This window comes from Podarcis gaigeae, assembly GCF_964106915.1.
Source record: "Podarcis gaigeae genome assembly, chromosome: 8".
NCBI classification, from domain to species: domain Eukaryota; kingdom Metazoa; phylum Chordata; class Lepidosauria; order Squamata; family Lacertidae; genus Podarcis; species Podarcis gaigeae.
The window spans coordinates 68,607,888-68,627,140 of record NC_139684.1 but is presented as its reverse complement, the minus strand read 5'-3'; the positions used below and the strand labels follow the sequence as shown (position 1 = coordinate 68,627,140).

General features: G+C 45.3%; 1 protein-coding gene across 1 annotated transcript in view; it reads left to right on the top strand.

Annotated features, from left to right (window-relative positions):
• The window catches only part of SDC3 (syndecan 3), a 116,136-nt gene that overhangs the window by 83,412 nt on the left and 13,471 nt on the right, over positions 1 to 19,253 (top strand). Inside the window, exons 2-3 of the mRNA XM_083750891.1 lie at positions 11,359 to 11,485; positions 12,105 to 12,703. Of these exons, the coding sequence (XP_083607017.1) occupies positions 11,359 to 11,485; positions 12,105 to 12,703 (726 nt within the window). The remainder of the gene's footprint in view (positions 1 to 11,358; positions 11,486 to 12,104; positions 12,704 to 19,253) is intronic.

Below are 19,253 nucleotides of genomic sequence, written 5' to 3'. Positions count from 1 at the left end.
CCTATATTTTACACTTTCTTGTTCAAAAGACAGTACCAATGCTATTGAGTGGCACTCTGCTGCCTGCATGTCTCGCAGAGGTGATGTTTCTCATTGACTTGTTCTGTTCAGACCTAAGTTGCACAACTGTGCTGCCCAAATGTTAATTATTTTCATTCTATTCTAAGTTCATCCCGAGGTGGTGTGAGATTCCCCTGTTCTCAGCAGAGGAGGGTGTGAGTGCCACTCGTGGCCATCATGTTACACCTATCTATTTGTGCCGATATTTTTAGTAGCAGCCCTGCAGTGATCCAGAATAAGTTTGGGAGCTGGCAGTTTGTTTGCATCATTGAGCATCATCTGGTGCATCGCCAAGCTGTGTCCCGTTCCTCTAATAAAGAGCTACCTTTATACTGAGCCAGATCATTGCTCTGCTTAGAGCAGTACCATGCTCTGACTAGCACTGAATCAAACACGGCATTCTTAGCCGGGCTGTCTCAGAGCTTTCAACTGGAGAGATAATCAGGTTACCTGAAAGATCATCCCAGATATAACTGGCTGGACCTTGAGAGCGTCATTAGAGGTCCTCCCACCTAAAGAGGCAAGGTGGGGGGTTGCAAAGGAAAGAACCTTTTTTGTAATGACAAAATACCCTCCCTCATAAAGCTCAACTGGTGCCTATATTAAAATCCTTTCAGATGAATACCTTTCAATTCTCCTAAACCTTTTCTATTTTTGCCCTTGGAACAGATTATTTCTGCTGGGTTTTAAACCTTATTTTGCTACTTGTTCTGGGTTTTAGGCAGGAAATTGAACTGATTAGGAACTTTGTTGACTGGGTGGTCCAGACGTCTTTCTTGATCGGGGTGGTCAAAGAGTGCTGTAGATAAATTAATAAAACGAAATACTTAGGGTTTAAACTGCTGCGTTTGTTTATGCAAAACATGTCTTCTGTCACTAAGCTCTTACCGCTCAGGGTCCCATAGTGAAAGACATGCTTTGCATGTTAAGAGATGCCTGTGTAGGAATTAGCATGCAGCCTGTATGTAGATCATCATCACATGCAAATTTGATAAGAGCCCTTTGCTTCTGTGGTGCAGCTTGTGGGGTAAAGGAGATTGCAGCAGTCCAGGGGGAGACCATCTCTTGTAACCACCATGGCTGAATGGAGTTGGGATCTATCAGGAGGCCTGTTCTGCCCAATGTCAGAATCAGGCTTTTAGTGTGGTGACACCTACCCTTTGGAATTCCTTCCCACTGCATATCAGATAGGTGCCTTCTCCAATGCATTTTTGATGCCTGCTAAAGATGTTCCTTTTCCAACAAGCCTTCTAAAATATTTATCCCAGTTGGAATCTGTTTTGGATTTGAATTGATTTTGTCCTCATCTGCACTGTACATTCAATGCAATATCATACCAATACAGTATCATGCCATACAATATTAAACCGTCATGTCTTCCTGGGAACTGTAGTTTGTTGAGGGTGCGCTGAGAGTTGTGAAGGAACCTCTATTCCTCTCACAGGGCTACATTTCCCAGAGGGGTTTAACAGTTGATCTGACTTCCCAGTGAATTCTGGGAATTGTTGCTCCGAGGGGGATAGGGGGTCTCCTAACAACTCCAGATTGGCAAAGGCTGCTCCAGTAACCTGGAAATTATTTCAAAACAAAAAAGATTCCTTCCAGTAGCACCTTAAAGACCAACTAAGTTAGTTCTTGGTATGAGCTTTCGTGTGCATGCACACTTCTTCAGATACCAATGGCAGACCAACACGGCTACCTATCTGTAACTGGAAATTATTTGAATGCTAAGGGTGTTGTGGATTCCTTATTTTCTTAGTCAGCCAGAAACAGAGAATGAATTGCAAACGAAGGCTACTCTGTGAGTGCTTTGTGCTGTTAAAATGTCTCAAAGTGTCTGAATGTGATTGCTGTCAAAAACTAATTGTTAGGCTATATAGGCTAACTGACTTAGAGGTTTCTCCCCCTCTTAATGTTGATTTGACTCTGCCATTGCAGTTAAAAAAGCACAATCCTCCCGTGAAGCATTTATGGGTTTGCTTTCCATCAAACCAACTCAGCTTGAACTGACTTTCCTAGAGGAGCTAAGCAGGGATAGCCAAGGTCATCCTATTGGTACGTAGAAGCGGAGCTAGACATCAAAGTGTTCAAGAATATCTCTTGACTTCAAAATGATGTTCATTCTCCCTCGTCTTTCTCTGAAGTCTGAAAAGGAGATCAGAGCACAGCCATTAGGATGGAGGAATTGGTTTCTATGGTTACTGTTGTCATGTAAGTGACTATTAGGATGGTATCCCGGTGGGATTCTCCAGTCCATCTATCTGTATTTTAAAACCTGGCCTTATTGATATCCTCCCTCTCTGGATTTCCAGTGCTTTGCTACATCCGCACACTTATCCTTGCAGTGATGAGCTCCTTCTCCCTCCGAGTTTGCGAGGGATAGATTGGCATCACACCCTTTTCTTCTTACAAATACACAGATAGATTTTTGGGGTGGGGTATTCATGCAAGGAGAGAAATTACAGCAGAGACAGAAGTCCAAGGAAGGGCTGTGGTTCAGCAGTGGAGCATCTGCTTGCATACAGAAAGTCCCATGTTCATTCCCCAACATGTCCCGGTAGGGCTGGGAGAGAATCATACCTGAATCCTGCCGAGTCAGTGTAGACAGTACTCAACTAGACGGACTGAGGATCTGCCTTAGTATAGGGCAGCTTCCCATGTTCACACAGCACATGGTTAAAACTATGTTATTCACCTAGCAATATGGTAGTGATGGCCACCAACCTGGTCAGATTTAAAATAGGATCAGACTCCTTCACAGAGGAGAAGGCTATTAATGACTGCTAGCCATGATGGCTAGTTTCTGCCTCACATGCTAGGAACTGCAAGTGAGGAGAGCACTATTGCCCTCAGGTCCTGCTTCTTCAAGCTTCTCAGAGGCATCTAGTTGGCCACCAGGGGTGCCAACTTGACTAAAATATTGTGGAGCCCAGGTAAGCCCCGCCCCATGTAATCGACCACATGATGCAGTGCACACCCACTATTTGAATGGGAATGCCCATCAACTTTGTGGGGGCCAGACTCCCTCAAATATTTTATTGTGGGGCCAAAGCCCCCACAGCCCCTAGGAGTTGGCTCCTGTGTTGGCCACAGCAAGAACAGAATGTTGGGCTAGATGGACTTTGGATGTGATCTACCAGGGCTCTTATGTTCTGAATGTTTATGGTGAGGAATGGGAGACAACTGGAGAAATGTTAAGATACCTCGCATCCAGAAATGTATTTTTTTTATAATATTTTTTATTAGTTTTATGAAATACAGAAAAAAGAATAAAGAGCATATTATAAAAGTAGAGAAAGAAAGTTACAAATTTTCTTGTTCTTTTTTCCAAATCTACTGGACTTCCCCGCGTCCTCCCAACCCTGCATTCTCTGTGATACATAACATCAGCAATTTGTTAACTTGTTTCAATACTTGTTATATCTTTCATTTTATCATGTTACCCAATTTCAAATATATTATAACCCAAATCCTGTACGTTTTCATTTTAACACAATAAAGTTGTTTCATTATTCTATCTCTGACTTCTTGTACCTTAATTTCCATTTCTTTAGTTTAACATTACTGAAGCTAGAATTTCCTAAAAGGTGCGTTTTTTAACATTCATACAACTTATAATGTTTTTCCAGATAGTCCTTAAATTTTTTCCAGTCCTCCTCAATTGTTTCTTCTCCCAAGTCTCGGATTCTGCCAGTCATTTCGGCCAGCTCCATATAGTCCATCAACTGCGTTTGCCATTCCTCCAGTGTGGGTAAATCTTGTGACTTCCAATATTTTGCAATCAAAATCCTTGCTGCTGTGGTGGCGTACATAAAAAAAGTTCTATCCTTCTTAAACACCCTCTGGTCCACCATGCCCAAGAGGAAGGCCTCTGGTTTCTTAGGTAAGGTAAATCTAAGTACCTTTTTTAGTTCATTATGAATCATTTCCCAAAAGGCCTTCACCTTCGGGCAGGTCCACCAGAGGTGAAAGAATGTCCCTTTCGCCTCCTTACATTTCCAACATTTATTATCAGACAGGTGATATATCTTAGCAAGCTTGACTGGGGTCATGTACCACCGGTATATCATTTTCATAATGTTTTCCTTCAAGGCACTACATGCCGTAAATTTCATCCCGGTGTTCCATAACCTTTCCCAGTCTTCAAACATAATGTTATGCCCCAAGTCCTGCGCCCACTTTATCATTGCGGATTTGACTGTCTCATCCTGAGTATTCCATTTAAGCAGCAGGTTATACATTCTCGAAAGTAGTTTACTTTTTGGTTCTAACAATTCTGTCTCTAGTTTCGATTTTTCCACCTGGAATCCAACCTTCTTATCTACTTTAAAGACCTCTTGAATTTGTGCATAATGCAACCAATCTCGCACCTTGTTTTTTAGTTTTTCCAAGCTCTGCAACCTCCAATTGTCTCCAATCTTTTCAATAATTTCCCCATATTTAGGCCAATTGGCTTCCATATTAGGTCTCTTACGTGCCTTGGCCTCCACCGGTCCATCCAGAAATGTATTTTTGAGACTAAAAGGATTTCTCTATCTTGTTCCAAATGGAGTCTGTAGGCCAGACTGGACTTCAAGCTTGCAGAAGAGTACAGGGGCAGGAGTCAAAGTTTAGACTCTCAAACAGCTCTGAATGGAACAGGGGGAGAATTGCCCGCATATCTGCATCCAAGCAGAGAGCAAGTCTAAGGCCAGGCAAGATGTGACATTTCCCACATCACCTGTCCCTGCACAGTTGAGTTTTCTTTCACAGTCAGCACAGGGGGATGCAAGTCAAACTGGGGGTGTCAAAGGGCGTAGGGTGGCTTTAATTCATGGGTACATGGCATACATAGAGATGTCATTTAGTGGCACAAGGGGAAGGCACAAGGGTGCATCAGCAGAAGTAGTAGAGTGTGAAAAGAATCTAGGGGTCTTAGTGGATCACAAGCTTAACATGACTCAACAGCGTGATGTGGCAGCAAAAAAAGGCTAATGCTATTTTATGCTATATCAACAGAAGTTTAGGGTCCCAATCAAGAGAAGTAGTAGCACCACTGTATTCTGCCTTGGACAGACCACACCTGGAGTGTTGTGTCCAGCTCTGGGCGCCACAATTTAAGAAGGATGTTGACAAGCTGGAATGTGTGCAGAAGAGGGCAACCAAGATGGTCAGGGGTCTGGAAACCAAATCTTATGAGGAATGGTTGAAGGAGCTGGGTATGTTTAGCTTGGAAAAGAGGAGACTGAGAGCAGATATGACAGCCATCTTCAAATATCTAAATGGATGTCATGTTGAAGATGGAGCAAGCTTGATTTCTCCTGTTCTGGATGGCAGGACTCAAACAAATGGATTCAAGTTACAAGAAAGGAGATTCTGGCCCTCTGTCCTGCATGCTTTAGCTCAGGGGGTAGGCAAACTAAGGCCCAGGGGCCAGATGCGGCCCAATCGCCTTCTAAATACGGCCCACGGATGGTCCAGGAATCAGTGTGTTTTTACATGAGTAGAATGTGTGCTTTTACAGTGGTACCTCGCAAGACGAAATTAATTCGTTCTGCGAGTTTTTTCGTCTTGCGAATTTTTCGTCTTGCAAAGCACGGATTCCCATAGGAAGGCATTGAAAATCAAACTTGCAAGACGTTTTCCATAGGGAAATTCGTCTTGCGAAGCAACTCAAAAAACGAAAAACTCTTTCGTCTTGCGAGCTTTTCGTCTTACGAGGCATTCGTCTTGCAAGGTACCACTGTATTTAAAATACATCTCTGGGTTATTTGTGGGGCATAGGAATTCGTTCATTTTTTCTCTCCAAAATATAGTCCGGCCCACCACATGGTCTGAGGGATGGTGGACCAGCCCATGGCTGAAAAAGGTTGCTGACCCTTGATTTAGCTGATATTCCTGCATTGCAAGAGGTTGGACTGGGTGACCTTCGGGGTTCCTTCCAACTCTACAATTCAATAATTCTATGTTCCAATCCAAATCCCTCTCCCCATGCCTGCTATTCATCGTGGAAGAAAAGCTTTCCCATGTGTCACTAAATGACATCTCCATGTACCCTAGGTAAGAGGAGAAGCTCTGTGTTGCACAGACTCCAGATCTTCTCTGAAAACTGCTGTCCTTCTCCTCCCGCAGATCATTTATTTCCTTCTCTGTGAGCATGCAAACAGCACATCTTCCAGTTCACATGCTTCTAGACCATGAATATTTTAGCACAACTGTAGTCTCTGCCAATCCCAATGGCTTTCCTGGTGGGTGGCTAGGTTAGAATGTTTGAAGGGAGTGTGATGGTCTGGTTTGTTGACATTCAAGTGGTTCATTTCCTCTCTTTGTTTTCAGTGGCGAAAAAGCTACACCCCAGAATACTGTTAGGGTTTATGTAAGGTCAACTGCAATATCCCAAATCTTGCAATTCCTGTCTTCGCTGGCTAGGATGATAAACTGAAAATGGATGCCTTTGTACTAATTAAATTGCTATTATTTATTTTTATTTAGAAAGGAATATTAATGGAAAAAGTGCATACTGTGGTTAGGTGGTAGAAGATCAGCCTACTCCCCCTCCAGATTTATTTGCTGGACTACAGCTCCCATCACCCCTGACTATTGGTGATGCAGGCTAGGGCTGATGGGAGCTGGGGTCTAAAACACTTGGGAGAGCACCAGGTGAAGGAAAGGTGTTCTAAGGGATGCATACTGCTGATTTACTGTTTCTTCTGCATAGGAACATGATCTCTTTGGAAAGATCCTCTTCTGTTTGCACCCCCACTCCTGCAATCTCTCCCCCTTTTCTTAACTACCTATGTGGACACAGTACAGTAGTTCATTGGTTCCCGAACTTAATCCGTTCCAGAAGTCTGTTCCAAAACCAAAGCGTTCTAAAACCAAGGCATGCTTTCCCATAGAGAGTAATGCAAAATGGATTAATCCATTCCAGACTTTTAAAAACAACCCCTAAAACATCAAATTAACATGAATTTTACTAACAAGGCCATTGATCCATAAAATGAAAGCAATAATCAATGTACTGCACTGTACCGTAAAATGAATAAGACACTATTGTAGATGATGAAAATAATAATAAATAATATATAATAATAAATAATAAATAATTTTTTTTCCCCTTATGTGCTGTTATGATAGCCATTGTTCTAAAAACCAAGGTACCACTGTGATGTGACTTGATTTTGTGTTTGACATCCTCGAGAAAGCAGAATTGTCTGCTGTCACACTCGCCTTTGTTGCCTCTAGGCTGAACTATTGGTATGCATCGCATGTGGGGCTACCACTGAAAAATGTTCAAGGGCCTTAATTCATGCAAAATAAGATTTCCAGCCTGATAAATAGTTGTATCTGGAGCCTACTTTGTGGAACATACAATGCTAGTTTTGTTCTGTCTGTGCTGGTTACCATCATGTTTTCTGTCACAACCCAGGGACGATTGCCTATCAAGCATTGGTCCGTTTATGTGCAGAATTCTTGAAAAACTGCCTCGTTCCACACTAATCAAATTTAGCCCTGTCTGCATTTGTGTGTGTGGAACTTGCTCACTTTTCGTTTGATTGATTGTTCTCAACCACCCTTCCAGCTGGAAGAGGTCACTCCATCCCACCTTTTGTTATCTTTGTCCTTGTAATTGACAATAATGCATTTTGAATTGATTAAGAGCCTTCTCTTTCCTTCTCTCTCACACATGCTCACCTTCTCTCATACATCCCCTCCCCTCTCTCTTACACACATATGTACACACTTCTTCCCTCCTTTGCTCACCATCCTACGCTCTTCCCATCTCTCTCACACACTCACACTCACACTTCTGCCTCTACCCCTTTTCCTTCCTTTTCCTTCCCATCAATTGGATTCAGAAGCATATTGCCTCCAACTGTGCATACAGACCAAAACCATTATGACATAGTAATAATAATAATAATAATAATAATAATAATAATAATAATAATAATTTATACCCCACACCCAGCTGGCTGGGTTTCCCCAGCCACTCTGGGTGGCTCTCAACAGAATATTAAAAACATGATAAAACACCATACATTAAAAACTTCCCTGAACAGGGCTGCCTTCAGATGTCTTCTAAATGTCAGGTAGTTTTTTTTTATCTCTTTGACATCTGATAGGAGGGCATTCCACAGGGCAGGCGCCACTACCGAGAAGGCCCTCTGCCTGGTTCCCTGTAACCTCACTTCTCGCAGTGAGGGAACCGCCAGAAGGCCCTCAGAGCTGGACCTTAGTATCCGGGTTGAGAATTGTGGGTGGAGACGCTCCTTCAGGTATCCTGTGCCGAGGCCGTTTAGGGCTTTAAAGGTCAGCACCAACACTTTGAATTGTGCTCAGAAACGTACTGGCAGCCAATGTAGGTCTTTCAGGACCAGTGTTATATGGTCTTGGTGGCTACTCGTAGCCACTGATAGCTGTATTCTCCATGAATTTGTCCAAGCCATCTAAGTTGGTGGCCATCACTGCCTCTAGTGGGAGTAAATGTTCATCGTTTAACTGCACAGAGTGCAAAACTATTTCCTTTCATCTGTCCTGAATCTTTCAACTTTCAGCTTCATTGCATGGTCAAGAGTTCTAGTGTTAAGATAGGGAGAAAAGCATTTCTCTCCCCACTTTCTGTATGCCATGCATGATTTTATACACGTCTACCGTGTCATCTCTCACTCACCTTTTAACTAAGCTAAAGTGTCCCAGACGCTGCAACCTTACCTCACAGGGGAGTCCCTCCATCCCCTTGATCCTTTTGGTTGCCCTTCTCTGAAGGAACCATTCAAGCCAAGCAGAAGCCCTCAAAGGCCTTGTGAATAATGGCTGGCAGGTGTGTGGCCTCAGGAGAGGCTGTGTGACCTGGCAAGTGTCCCGAGGGGCAGATAGAGAGATCCAGAGGGTTTCATTTGGCCCTCTGACGTTTTGCCGCCTCTGCACTAGTGCAAAGCCACCACTTTGTTGCAAATACAGTTCAAAAAATTCCAGCTATAAAACTCAGCACAGTTCAACCAGCTGCAATTCAAAACAGCAGAAATCAATTATAAAAATCCTTCTGGAATTAAAAAAAGGAGAACACATTTTCAAGGCATGTCTACAAGCCACCACCGTAGTTTCTCCTCTCTGCTGGTTTCTCTCCCCCCAACTTTCTGCTTCCTTGGCTTAAGTTGAGCATGCTCTCCTCTGAGGAGGAAGTTGGGATCTCGTTGCCACCATCCAGGTGGCTGACTGCTGATTTGACAATAGCGCTGACAGGACCCGGGAGGGGAACCTCGCTGCTTAAACATGGACTCCTTCCCACTTCCTCACATCTCCATGTGATAAATGGGTGGCAGCTGGACTGCCCAGGCTTCTGCTTCTTCTGCAATCTCAGCAAAGCTACAGCTGGAAGCCACATGGCTGAATTTCACAGTACAGTGTTTAAAAGGGCATTATCCCCTGCTGTACGGTAAAACCCAAGCAGTGGTTTTTGCTGAAAGATTGGTGGCCATGCTATAAGCTCAATCCAGGGAGAGGAAGGGGAGCAGAAAGCCAAAGTGTTTTGTTTGGACATACTGTAGGACTTAAGATGGAGGCAGTGATGCTTCTGAATACCAGTTGCTGGAAGCCACAAGAGGGGAGAGTGTTCTTGTGCTCGGGTCCTACTTGCTGGTTTCCCACATTGGCCGCTGTGAGTACAGGATTCTGGACTAGATGGGCCATTGGCTAGATCCAACAGGGTTCTCCTTATGTTTTGAAGGCTCACTTATTTTGATGCTTGAGACGTGTATTTTCAGGGCCTACCTTATTTCTGTGGCTCTGTTTAAACCGTTTTCAGTTTTTAATTGTCCCACAGAGGAACTTACGGTCTTCAAACAAAAACATCCTGAAGGTCCCAGGCCACAGAGAAGTTAGGCTGGCCTCAACTAGAGCCAGGGATTTTTCAGCTTTGGCTCCAATCTGGTGAAACGCTCTGTCACAAGAGACTAGGGCCCTGTGGGACTTGACATCTTTCCTGCGGGACTTGACATCTTTCCGCAGGGCCTGCAAGACAGAGCTGTTCCACCAGGTCTTTGGTCAGGGCACAGCCTGACTCCCTCCTTTGGCAATCTCCACAGAACTTTAGCCTAATAGTTGCCATCAATTTGAGTTGAATTAATTTTAATGAAATGATTTTAGAATGATGTATTATTTTATTGTGGTTAGCCGCCCTGAGCCTGGCTTCAGCTGGGGAGGGCGGGATATAAATAAAATTTATTATTATTATTTATTATTATTAATTGTTATAACTGACCTGGACTCTGCTGATGAAGGGCAAGTAATAAATGTAATCATTAACAACAACAGCGTTCTTAGGTACTGTTTTTCTGTTGTGACATTTTTCTTCTTTCTACAAACTCTGTGGTTTTACCTGCCTCCTGTTTTGTAATATACTAAAATGCAGTGTTAGAACCTGAGATATGAACACTAGGAGCTAAATGGCACCTTAAACCTAGGTAATGGGAGCAACAATGGAATGTCTAGGCACACTTTTTAAATAACAAGAATACAAAGCTGGAAATGAATGAACTACAGCTAAAATATCATGTTCATTTTTCACATGGTCTAGTCCTTCAACTGCCCGTCCCGCTAGTATTCTTAAGGTCTTTTCTCCAATCTTCGGAGAGTGGTTGGAAGTGGGGAGGCAGAAAAACGCCCTCCTTTCCTTCCACTCTGCCATTTTAATCTGAAATCTTAGGCACGGCATTGTGCCCAGAGCTCAGAAACTGCTTGTGCTAATGAAATTCCTTGTTGCAAAATGCTCCTATAACAATGGGAGTTTCGTATGCTGCTAACATGGAATTTGTAAACCACCAACTGACTGTCAAGACCAGGGGGGGGGGGGATCTGTGGCTCTCTAGAGGTTAGAGCCCTCCAGTTCCCACCATCCTTAACCATTAATCAGGCTGGCAGGGAGCTGATGGAAGTCAGGAGTCCTACAGCATCTGAAGGACAACAGGTTTCCACCCTTTTGGTAAGGCATGATGGCAGCTCCTTGTATGTTTCCTCTCTTACTAAGTGGTGGAGCTTCTACTTTGCATGCAGAAGCTCCCCAGAGTCATTCATTGGCATCTCCATGTAGGTCTGGGAGTGAGCCCCAGTCTGAAACCATGGAGAGCCACTGCCAGTCTGTGTAGATAGTGCTTAACTAAATGGACCAATGGTCTAGCTCAATATAAGACAGCTTGCCTACGCCCCTGGGCTCCAAAAACACTGCCCCCAAAATTATTGCCTATGCTGACTCTTATTCTCTGCACACGTTGCTGCACTGGAAAGTATTAAGTCTGTTTTTTTGATGTTTGAACCCAGGCCCAGCACTGGCGGAATGAAAATTATGAGCGGCCCATTGACCTGGAAGGCTCTGGAGATGATGACTCCTTTGAGGATGAAGAAATTGATGAAATCGAGGAACTCTACTCAGGCTCTGGCTCTGGATGTGAGTACATATTTAAGACCCTTAAAAGGAGGCACGTCGCTCTGCTGAGTGTGGCTGGATAGAAGACATCACTCTTCCTCCTCCATTTATATTGGTGGCAGAGTTATTACGGAAAATTTGTGGGGGGTTTTGGTGGTGGTGGTGGGGAGAAAAAAGCCCAGAGGTTGAATGTAATTTTTTTGGAATTCAGAAGCAGACAGCTGGTTAGCCTTCCAGAAGCAAACATTGTAAAGAACATTGAATGCATTTATTCTCCTCATCCTACTGAATGTCTGGCTCATTTATTTAAAATGCTTATAGGCTTACTTTTAAAGGCCAAAAACCCTATTAAGGTAGCTTGCAAATAAAACAGTGGTGGGAAGCCTCAAGGACAGTGTAGATAAAATTATTAATGGGGTGGACCATTAGCTCAGTGGTAGGACACATGCTTTGCATCCAGAAGGCCCCATGTTCAATCCTTGGCACCTCCAGGTAGGGCTGAAAAAGACTCCAGCCTGGATCCCTGGAGACTGAGTCAGTGTAGGAAACACTCAGTTAGATGGCTGACTTTGTAGACAGCAGCTTCCTGTGTCCCTACAGTGACTGAACAGTCAGATCCTAACCTTTACTTCCCTTACAGATTTTGAGCAGGACTCTGGGATCAAGACCATTGTGCGGCTCAACACAGATGCACCCCTCACCCTACCTACAACTTCCCCTGTGTTGCCCGCCACCTCTGTGCAGCCAGTAGCCACCCCCTTTGCGCCATTCCCTGCGGAGGAAGCCACCTCTGATCCAGTAACAAGCAGCCTCTACATCCCCAGGGTGACCGAAGCACCGGCGGTCACCATCCGGAAAGCGCTTGGTACCACTGCTAGCACCGCAGCCCTTGATGCCTCTGCTACCGCTAGTACTATTGCTACCACCACCACCACAACTGCTGCCACCACCACCACCACCTCTGCTACGATGCCCATGTCCAAGCCAACGACTGTCCTGAGAGTCCTGCCCCCTTTTATCACCATTGTAGCCACGACGCAGTCGATCACACTTGAAACGCCAACCACAGCCACCGAAGTCACCAGGACGGAACTGAACACAGCTCCGCTGGTGACCACCGGTGTGACGAAGAGCAGGGCTGTGCCAAAGCCAAGCACTTCTCGGGAGCCAGACCGCAGTGAGAGGACTACCACACTGCCCCAACCCTCAGGTTCTACAGCACCGACAAAACCAGTCCAGGTATGGCTTGTTGTTCTTGTGATTTATTAACTTAAGTAAAGGGATGTCCCATGGAAGAGGGAGCAAGCTTCAAATTAGAAGAAAGGGATTCTGACTGAACATCAGGAAGAACTTTTTGATGGTAAGAGTTGTTTGACAGTGGAACAGAAAGTGGTGGACTCTCCTTCCTTGGAGGTATTTAAGCAGAGGTTGGATAGCCCTCTATCATGGATACTGTAGTTGATATTCCTTTGGATTGGATGACCCTCGGGATCCCTTCCAACTCTACCATTCTATGATTCTATGAACATAAAATACAAAATGCAAACAAAGCAACAAAAATACAAATATATAACACCAAAGTTACAAAACATAGGAGCAGCACAGAGGTATTTTCCCAAAGAAATAGAGAACGAATAATGCAGAAAAATAAAAGCAGTAGAACACATCATGGAAGTCAAACTGCACAATTTGGCCGGGGAAGAGAGTTTTCTGAATTTATCACACACCAAACAACACAGAAAGGTTTTGGGTCTTCCTTACGCTTAGAAGTATGTAATTTGTGAGTTATTTTCTTGACGTTAGCCAGAGTCCACATATTCTCATGCCAAAATGAGAGGCTTAAGCCCTTTGATTTATGGGCCAAAGAAGTTATTGCTGCAGTCAGCATCCGCATAAGGAGTTCCTTAGATCAGAAACTTGCCGTTTGATCATCCCTCAGGTTCAAAAGGGCAAGTTGCAAGGAGGCAATAGATGGGGGCGTTTAATTCCCCCCCCCGAAACTTTGTCAAAGTGACAAGCAAAGCAAAAATTTCCACATTAAATCATAAGATCTAAAAATATACAAAAATATAATATCAATAACAGCAACCATCCCCCCCCCCAAAGCCCTTAAGCAATACTCCATCCCAAGAGTCTGTTCAGCTTCGGTGTTTGTAGCTGGAGTCAGTCAGGGCCCCACCCTCCCAGGCCAGGTGGAAAAAGACATGCAGGACAGGGAGCAGGGCTAAACAGCACAAGGCGCAGATAGTCTGTAATTGGTTCTTCTCATCTTATGTTTATTTAAATGTTTAAATAAAGTTAAAGGAATTTGCAGGATGGTGGGGGCAAATGGGTTCAGGGCAGCAGTCCTGGTAAATGACTTTTCCCTCTGCATGTCATTTTCCTGACGAAATCTCTTCCCTAAAAATGATCCTAGCCTTGTTAGGGAGGGAGGACGGGCACTGCGCACTGCCTTTTAAAATTTTAACCCAGAAAAGCTTGGGGTTGTAATATTAACCGGGAAATGGCATGGTGTGAGGGGTTCAGCAAACACTGCAGACGTGTATTAGGGCTACCACCTGAATTGTAAACCAGTTGACTAAATTTGCGGAGAAATATAAATAACGGTTCTTGAAAGGGGGAGAAGTACACTTCTTTGTTTTAAGAACAAGCCGGCATTGTTAATTTCAAATATCATCTTTTGTTGCACATCAGACTTTAACCCTGGTTCATGTAAATTGTGGGAGTAAATTGACGGATTTGGGGGTGGCATAATGTTTGCAATTCTTTCCTGCCCTTTTCATGGAGGAACAGAAGCACACATGTGCAGAAGGGATGGGGGAGTAGCGATGCCCAGTGATGTTCATTGTTGTGTCACACCACGCCCACTGGTGTGAATGAAACTTAGTGTGTCATGCCAGTCAAAAAGCCACAGTTCCATAGCTCAACAGGTCCTGCAGTCTGTAAAGAACATTAGAAACAGGCAGAAGCCCTAGCATTATAATCAGGAAAACTAATGTAACATTCCTCCTGTTTGAACACATCCTTAGTCATGCTCATTCATTTCAGTGGGTCTAGCATTGGATACAACCCAAGGTTCTTTTTCTGAAGGGTTGTGGATGATGCCGTTTTCCCTACCTTCCACTGAGAGCACAGCACCTTTTTATTCCAGTTGATTTGGTTTCTTAACACCTTCTCTGTGCCCTCCACACTCTTGAGGGCCAAGTTTGAGGCTCGACTGTGGAGATAGAAATAGCAGTGGGAGAATGGCAGAGTAAGTGCTTAGGTTAATTTGATTTTTTAAAAAATACAGACATATAGTGTGAGATCTGCTGTCACCATCAAATACAGTGGTACCTCTGGTTACATACTTAATTCATTCTGGAGGTCCGTTCTTAACCTGAAACTGTTCTTAACCTGAAGCACCACTTTAGCTAATGGGGCCTCCCGCTGCTGCCGCGCCACCTCTGTGCGATTTCTGTTCTCATTCTGAAGCAAAGTTCTTAACCTGAGGTACTATTTCTGGGTTAGCGGAGTCTGTAACCTGAAGCATATGTAACCTGAAGTGTATGTAACCCGAGGTACTACTGTAGTTTTTAATTAAGCCAACCAATAATTTATTTAGGTGGGGAATTTGTATCCCACGTCTCTGCCAATGGGCACCAAGGAGGCTTCCAGCAGAAATCAAAAGTAGTACGGGTGGAACACAAGCCAATTTAGCTAGATCACAAAAAACAACAACAGCTCCAGCATTAGAAACCAACCAACCGGCCAACCCCAAAACAACAGATCCCGGTTAAATGGTGCTGAAACTTGAAAAGAATAACACCTTTGTCACCTGGAATCTTGAAGTAGGTGCTAGATAAGGATCTGGTGAGGAAATTTGAAAATTATGGGGTGGCACAATTGAAAAGACCAATCCTATGCCTAGATGGAAGCGCACAGAATCCAAGAAGTGACTCCTAGGAACAGAAACAGGGCCAGCCCAATACATTTTCCTCTCTGAAGCAAAGGGCAGGAGAAGAAAACGAGCTTGCCAGATAAGGTCTGTGGCCCATATAATCACCTTCCTGTTCTCACAGTGGCCAACAAGATGCCCATGGGAAGCCAGCAAGCAGGAACTGAGTTCAACATCACTCGCCTCACCTGCAATTCCCAGCAAGTGGTATTCAGATGGCCACTGCCTCCAACTATGGAGCAGAATATAGACATCACAACTAGCAGCCTTATCCTCCATGAGTTCCATTAATACTCTTTTAAAGTGACCATCGCTGCCTCTTGTGGGAGCGAATTCTATAGCTGACCTACAAAGGACTTCCTTTTGCTTGTCCCGAATCTTCCATCATTCATTTCTTTGGATGACCATGAGTTTAGATTTGTAACCTGGTAGTGAAGGGCAGTTAATACTAATAACAGATCTGGGTTTGCCAAACTTTTTTTGACCCACAGGTCAAAAAGATTTGCAAGTTGGAGAAACTTATAGGTGCCACACACCCACTGCAACCAAGCAAATGCTGCTCCCTATTCTATGAGTGGCAATAGAATGCCTCTCTTAAGCCTTATTTCACCAGAGAAAATGAACCACGTAGGCATCAAGGAAGGCTGCTTTGGCCACATCTGCCCTCAAAGGCACCATGCTGGTGTGTGTCCTACTTCTAATAGTAATGTAAGGGATGCGGGTGGCACTGTGGTCTAAACCACTGATCCTCTTGGGCTTGCTGATCAGAAGGTCAGATGGGTTGAGCTCCCGTTGCTCTGTCCCACCTCCTGCCAACCTAGCAGTTCGAAAGCACACCAGTGCAAGTAGATAAAAAGGTACCGCTGTGGGGGGGGGAGGTAAACGGCTTTTCCGTGCGCTCTGGTTTCCGTCACAACGTCCCGTTGTGCCAGAAGTGGTTTAGTCATGCTGACTACATGATCTGGAAATCTGTCTGTGGACAAACACCAGCTCCCTTGGCCTGAAAGCGAGATGAGCACCGCAACCCCATAGTCACCTTTGCCTGGACTTAACCGTCCAGGCGTCCTTCACTTTTACCTTTACCTCAGTAGTAATGTGTATTACTTGACTTGTTTGTGGTAAGCCAGCTCTGCTGTGTTTGGAGACCTCCTTCTTAGTCTACTTCTTTTCAGTCAGGCTGGACTTCTTCCCCAAAGTCATGCCACCAGTTGGCTGCTGGGCTGCAGATGTGATTCCAGCATTGTGACTGTAACATTTAGAGGAGGGCAGGAGATGAGAAATAACCCTGATCTATGGCTAGAGGGCTGTGACTCAGGAGTAGAGCATCTGCTCTTCATCTACTGAGATTCCTGCATTGCAGGGCGTTGGACTAGATGACCCTGGGGGTCTCTTCCAGCTCTATGATTCATATAATATCTGAAGCTCTGGAGAGCTGCTGCCAGTCAGTGTAGACAATGCTGAGGTAGATGGACCAGTGGCCTGACTCAGCGCATGGCAGTTTTCTTTGATGTGCTGGTTTTTGGGTGGATCTTCTGGGTTTCAAAGCCCTCCTGGTGCGTAGCACATTATCCTCTTTCTAACAATCTGGCAGTTAGAGACACAACAGGTGCCGCAGAGAAATCTAATCCTTCTCTTTGTCTGGGCTCCCAATCTGCAAAATAGGGATGACGGCATTTCTTTGCTCTTGTTAAATATGAAGAAAGAGGCTATTTTGGTTGGTCATGGCTGGGATGTATTGTGCCAAAGCACAAAGAATCCCAGGAGCCGGATTGAAAGTGCTGGGTGTGGTTTTGTTATTTCGCTGATTATCATTTTGTCCAGACTTCGCTCCCGAGAAGCTCACAGAGGGTCATATGGCGCTGCAGTTTCGTCCTCACAGCAGCCCTGTGAGGTAGGCTATGTGGTCCAGAGCCATTCAGCCTGCTTTATGGCTCAGTGGGGATTTCATCCTGGCTCTCTCCACTCCTGGTCTAGCCCTCTTGCTGCTACATCCGTGGTGGGGATGTTGCTGGACTTCCAAGTCCCATCAGCCCCAACCAGAAAGACGAATGGTCCAGGATCGTGGGAGTTGTTGTCCAACAACATTTGGAGGGTCAATTGTTCCCCACCCTCTACACTACAGCAACCTAGCTTACACACATGTACTTGTCACAAAAGGGTGCGGATTTTCACACCCACCAACCCACCCACATCCACCCACCACCATAGATTCTTTGGGGACAGCTGTAGAAAGCTCTCCTAGTGCTTTCTTTACTAAACTTTATCTTTTTTTATTAAAAAAAACCAAAACAACAAACTTGAAACATTGTTCCTGGAAAATGGAGGCAGTATCACCTCCACAATTTGCAGAAGGGATGAGCAGACTGCGCTCTGTTTTTCCTGAAAATGAGAAGGAATCATTGCTCTTAAGCACAATTCATTTTGAAGGCTGGCCTGCCTTTCAAAAAAAGGAGTGGATCCACAGCAGATGTGGCACATGACTCACACGAGCCTTATCTTAACCCTTAGCGCCATTTTCCATTCACACATGCATAATATTATTATTAATTGCTGTTGTTGTTGGACTCCATTTCCCATCAGCCCCAGTCAGCATGGCTGTTGGCCACGGATGATGGGAGTTGTAGTCCAGCAATATCTGGAGGGCTTCCTACCCCAATCTTACACAGAGGCAGGTGTGCCTACTCTAGGGGGCAGAGGCATCTTCAGCCCCCTCAATATTCCTTAGCAGGGGGCTCCACCCCATCCCCCAAAATATTGAGGGGGTGGAAGAGGCCAAACTGCTGAGCCAAGCGCAGCATCGAATGCAGGCTCTTCCTGAGTGCGCATGAGAAGGAGCTATGGCCATTGAAGCTGTGTGGCACTGGTCAAGGCCTCCTCATGATGACACGCCTCCTCCCAGTGATAAGCGCATTGTTTGTGTGACATCACAGGTGCGCAATGCGTGTCGTGCATGCAATGTCGCAGAAGTGCACTGCACGCCACGTGTGTGACATTGCACATGCCACTGAGCCCCCACTCTTTGGCTTGAAGTGGTTCCTCTGCATAGAGGCATCTCCCTTCCCTTCCCTTCCCTTCCCTTCCCTTCCCTTCCCTTCCCTTCCCTTCCCTTCCCTTCCCTTCCCTTCCCTTCCCTTCCCTTCCCTTCCCTTCCCTTCCCTTCCCTTCCCTTCCCTTCCCTTCCCTTCCCTTCCCTTCCCTTCCCTTCCCTTCCCTTCCCTTCCCTTCCCTTCCCTTCCCTTCCCTTCCCTTCCCTTCCCTTCCCTTCCCTTCCCTTCCCTTCCCTTCCCTTCCCTTCCCTTCCCTTCCCTTCCCTTCCCTTCCCTTCCCTTCCCTTCCCTTCCCTTCCCTTCCCTTCCCTTCCCTTCCCTTCCCTTCCCTTCCCTTCCCTTCCCTTCCCTTCCCTTCCCTTCCCTTCCCTTCCCTTCCCTTCCCTTCCCTTCCCTTCCCTTCCCTTCCCTTCCCTTCCCTTCCCTTCCCTTCCCTTCCCTTCCCTTCCCTTCCCTTCCCTTCCCTTCCCTTCCCTTCCCTTCCCTTCCCTTCCCTTCCCTTCCCTTCCCTTCCCTTCCCTTCCCTTCCCTTCCCTTCCCTTCCCTTCCCTTCCCTTCCCTTCCCTTCCCTTCCCTTCCCTTCCCTTCCCTTCCCTTCCCTTCCCTTCCCTTCCCTTCCCTTCCCTTCCCTTCCCTTCCCTTCCCTTCCCTTCCCTTCCCTTCCCTTCCCTTCCCTTCCCTTCCCTTCCCTTCCCTTCCCTTCCCTTCCCTTCCCTTCCCTTCCCTTCCCTTCCCTTCCCTTCCCTTCCCTTCCCTTCTTCATTTTTCCAAAAATATATTTGTTAAAATGCCACTCTTGCTTTGA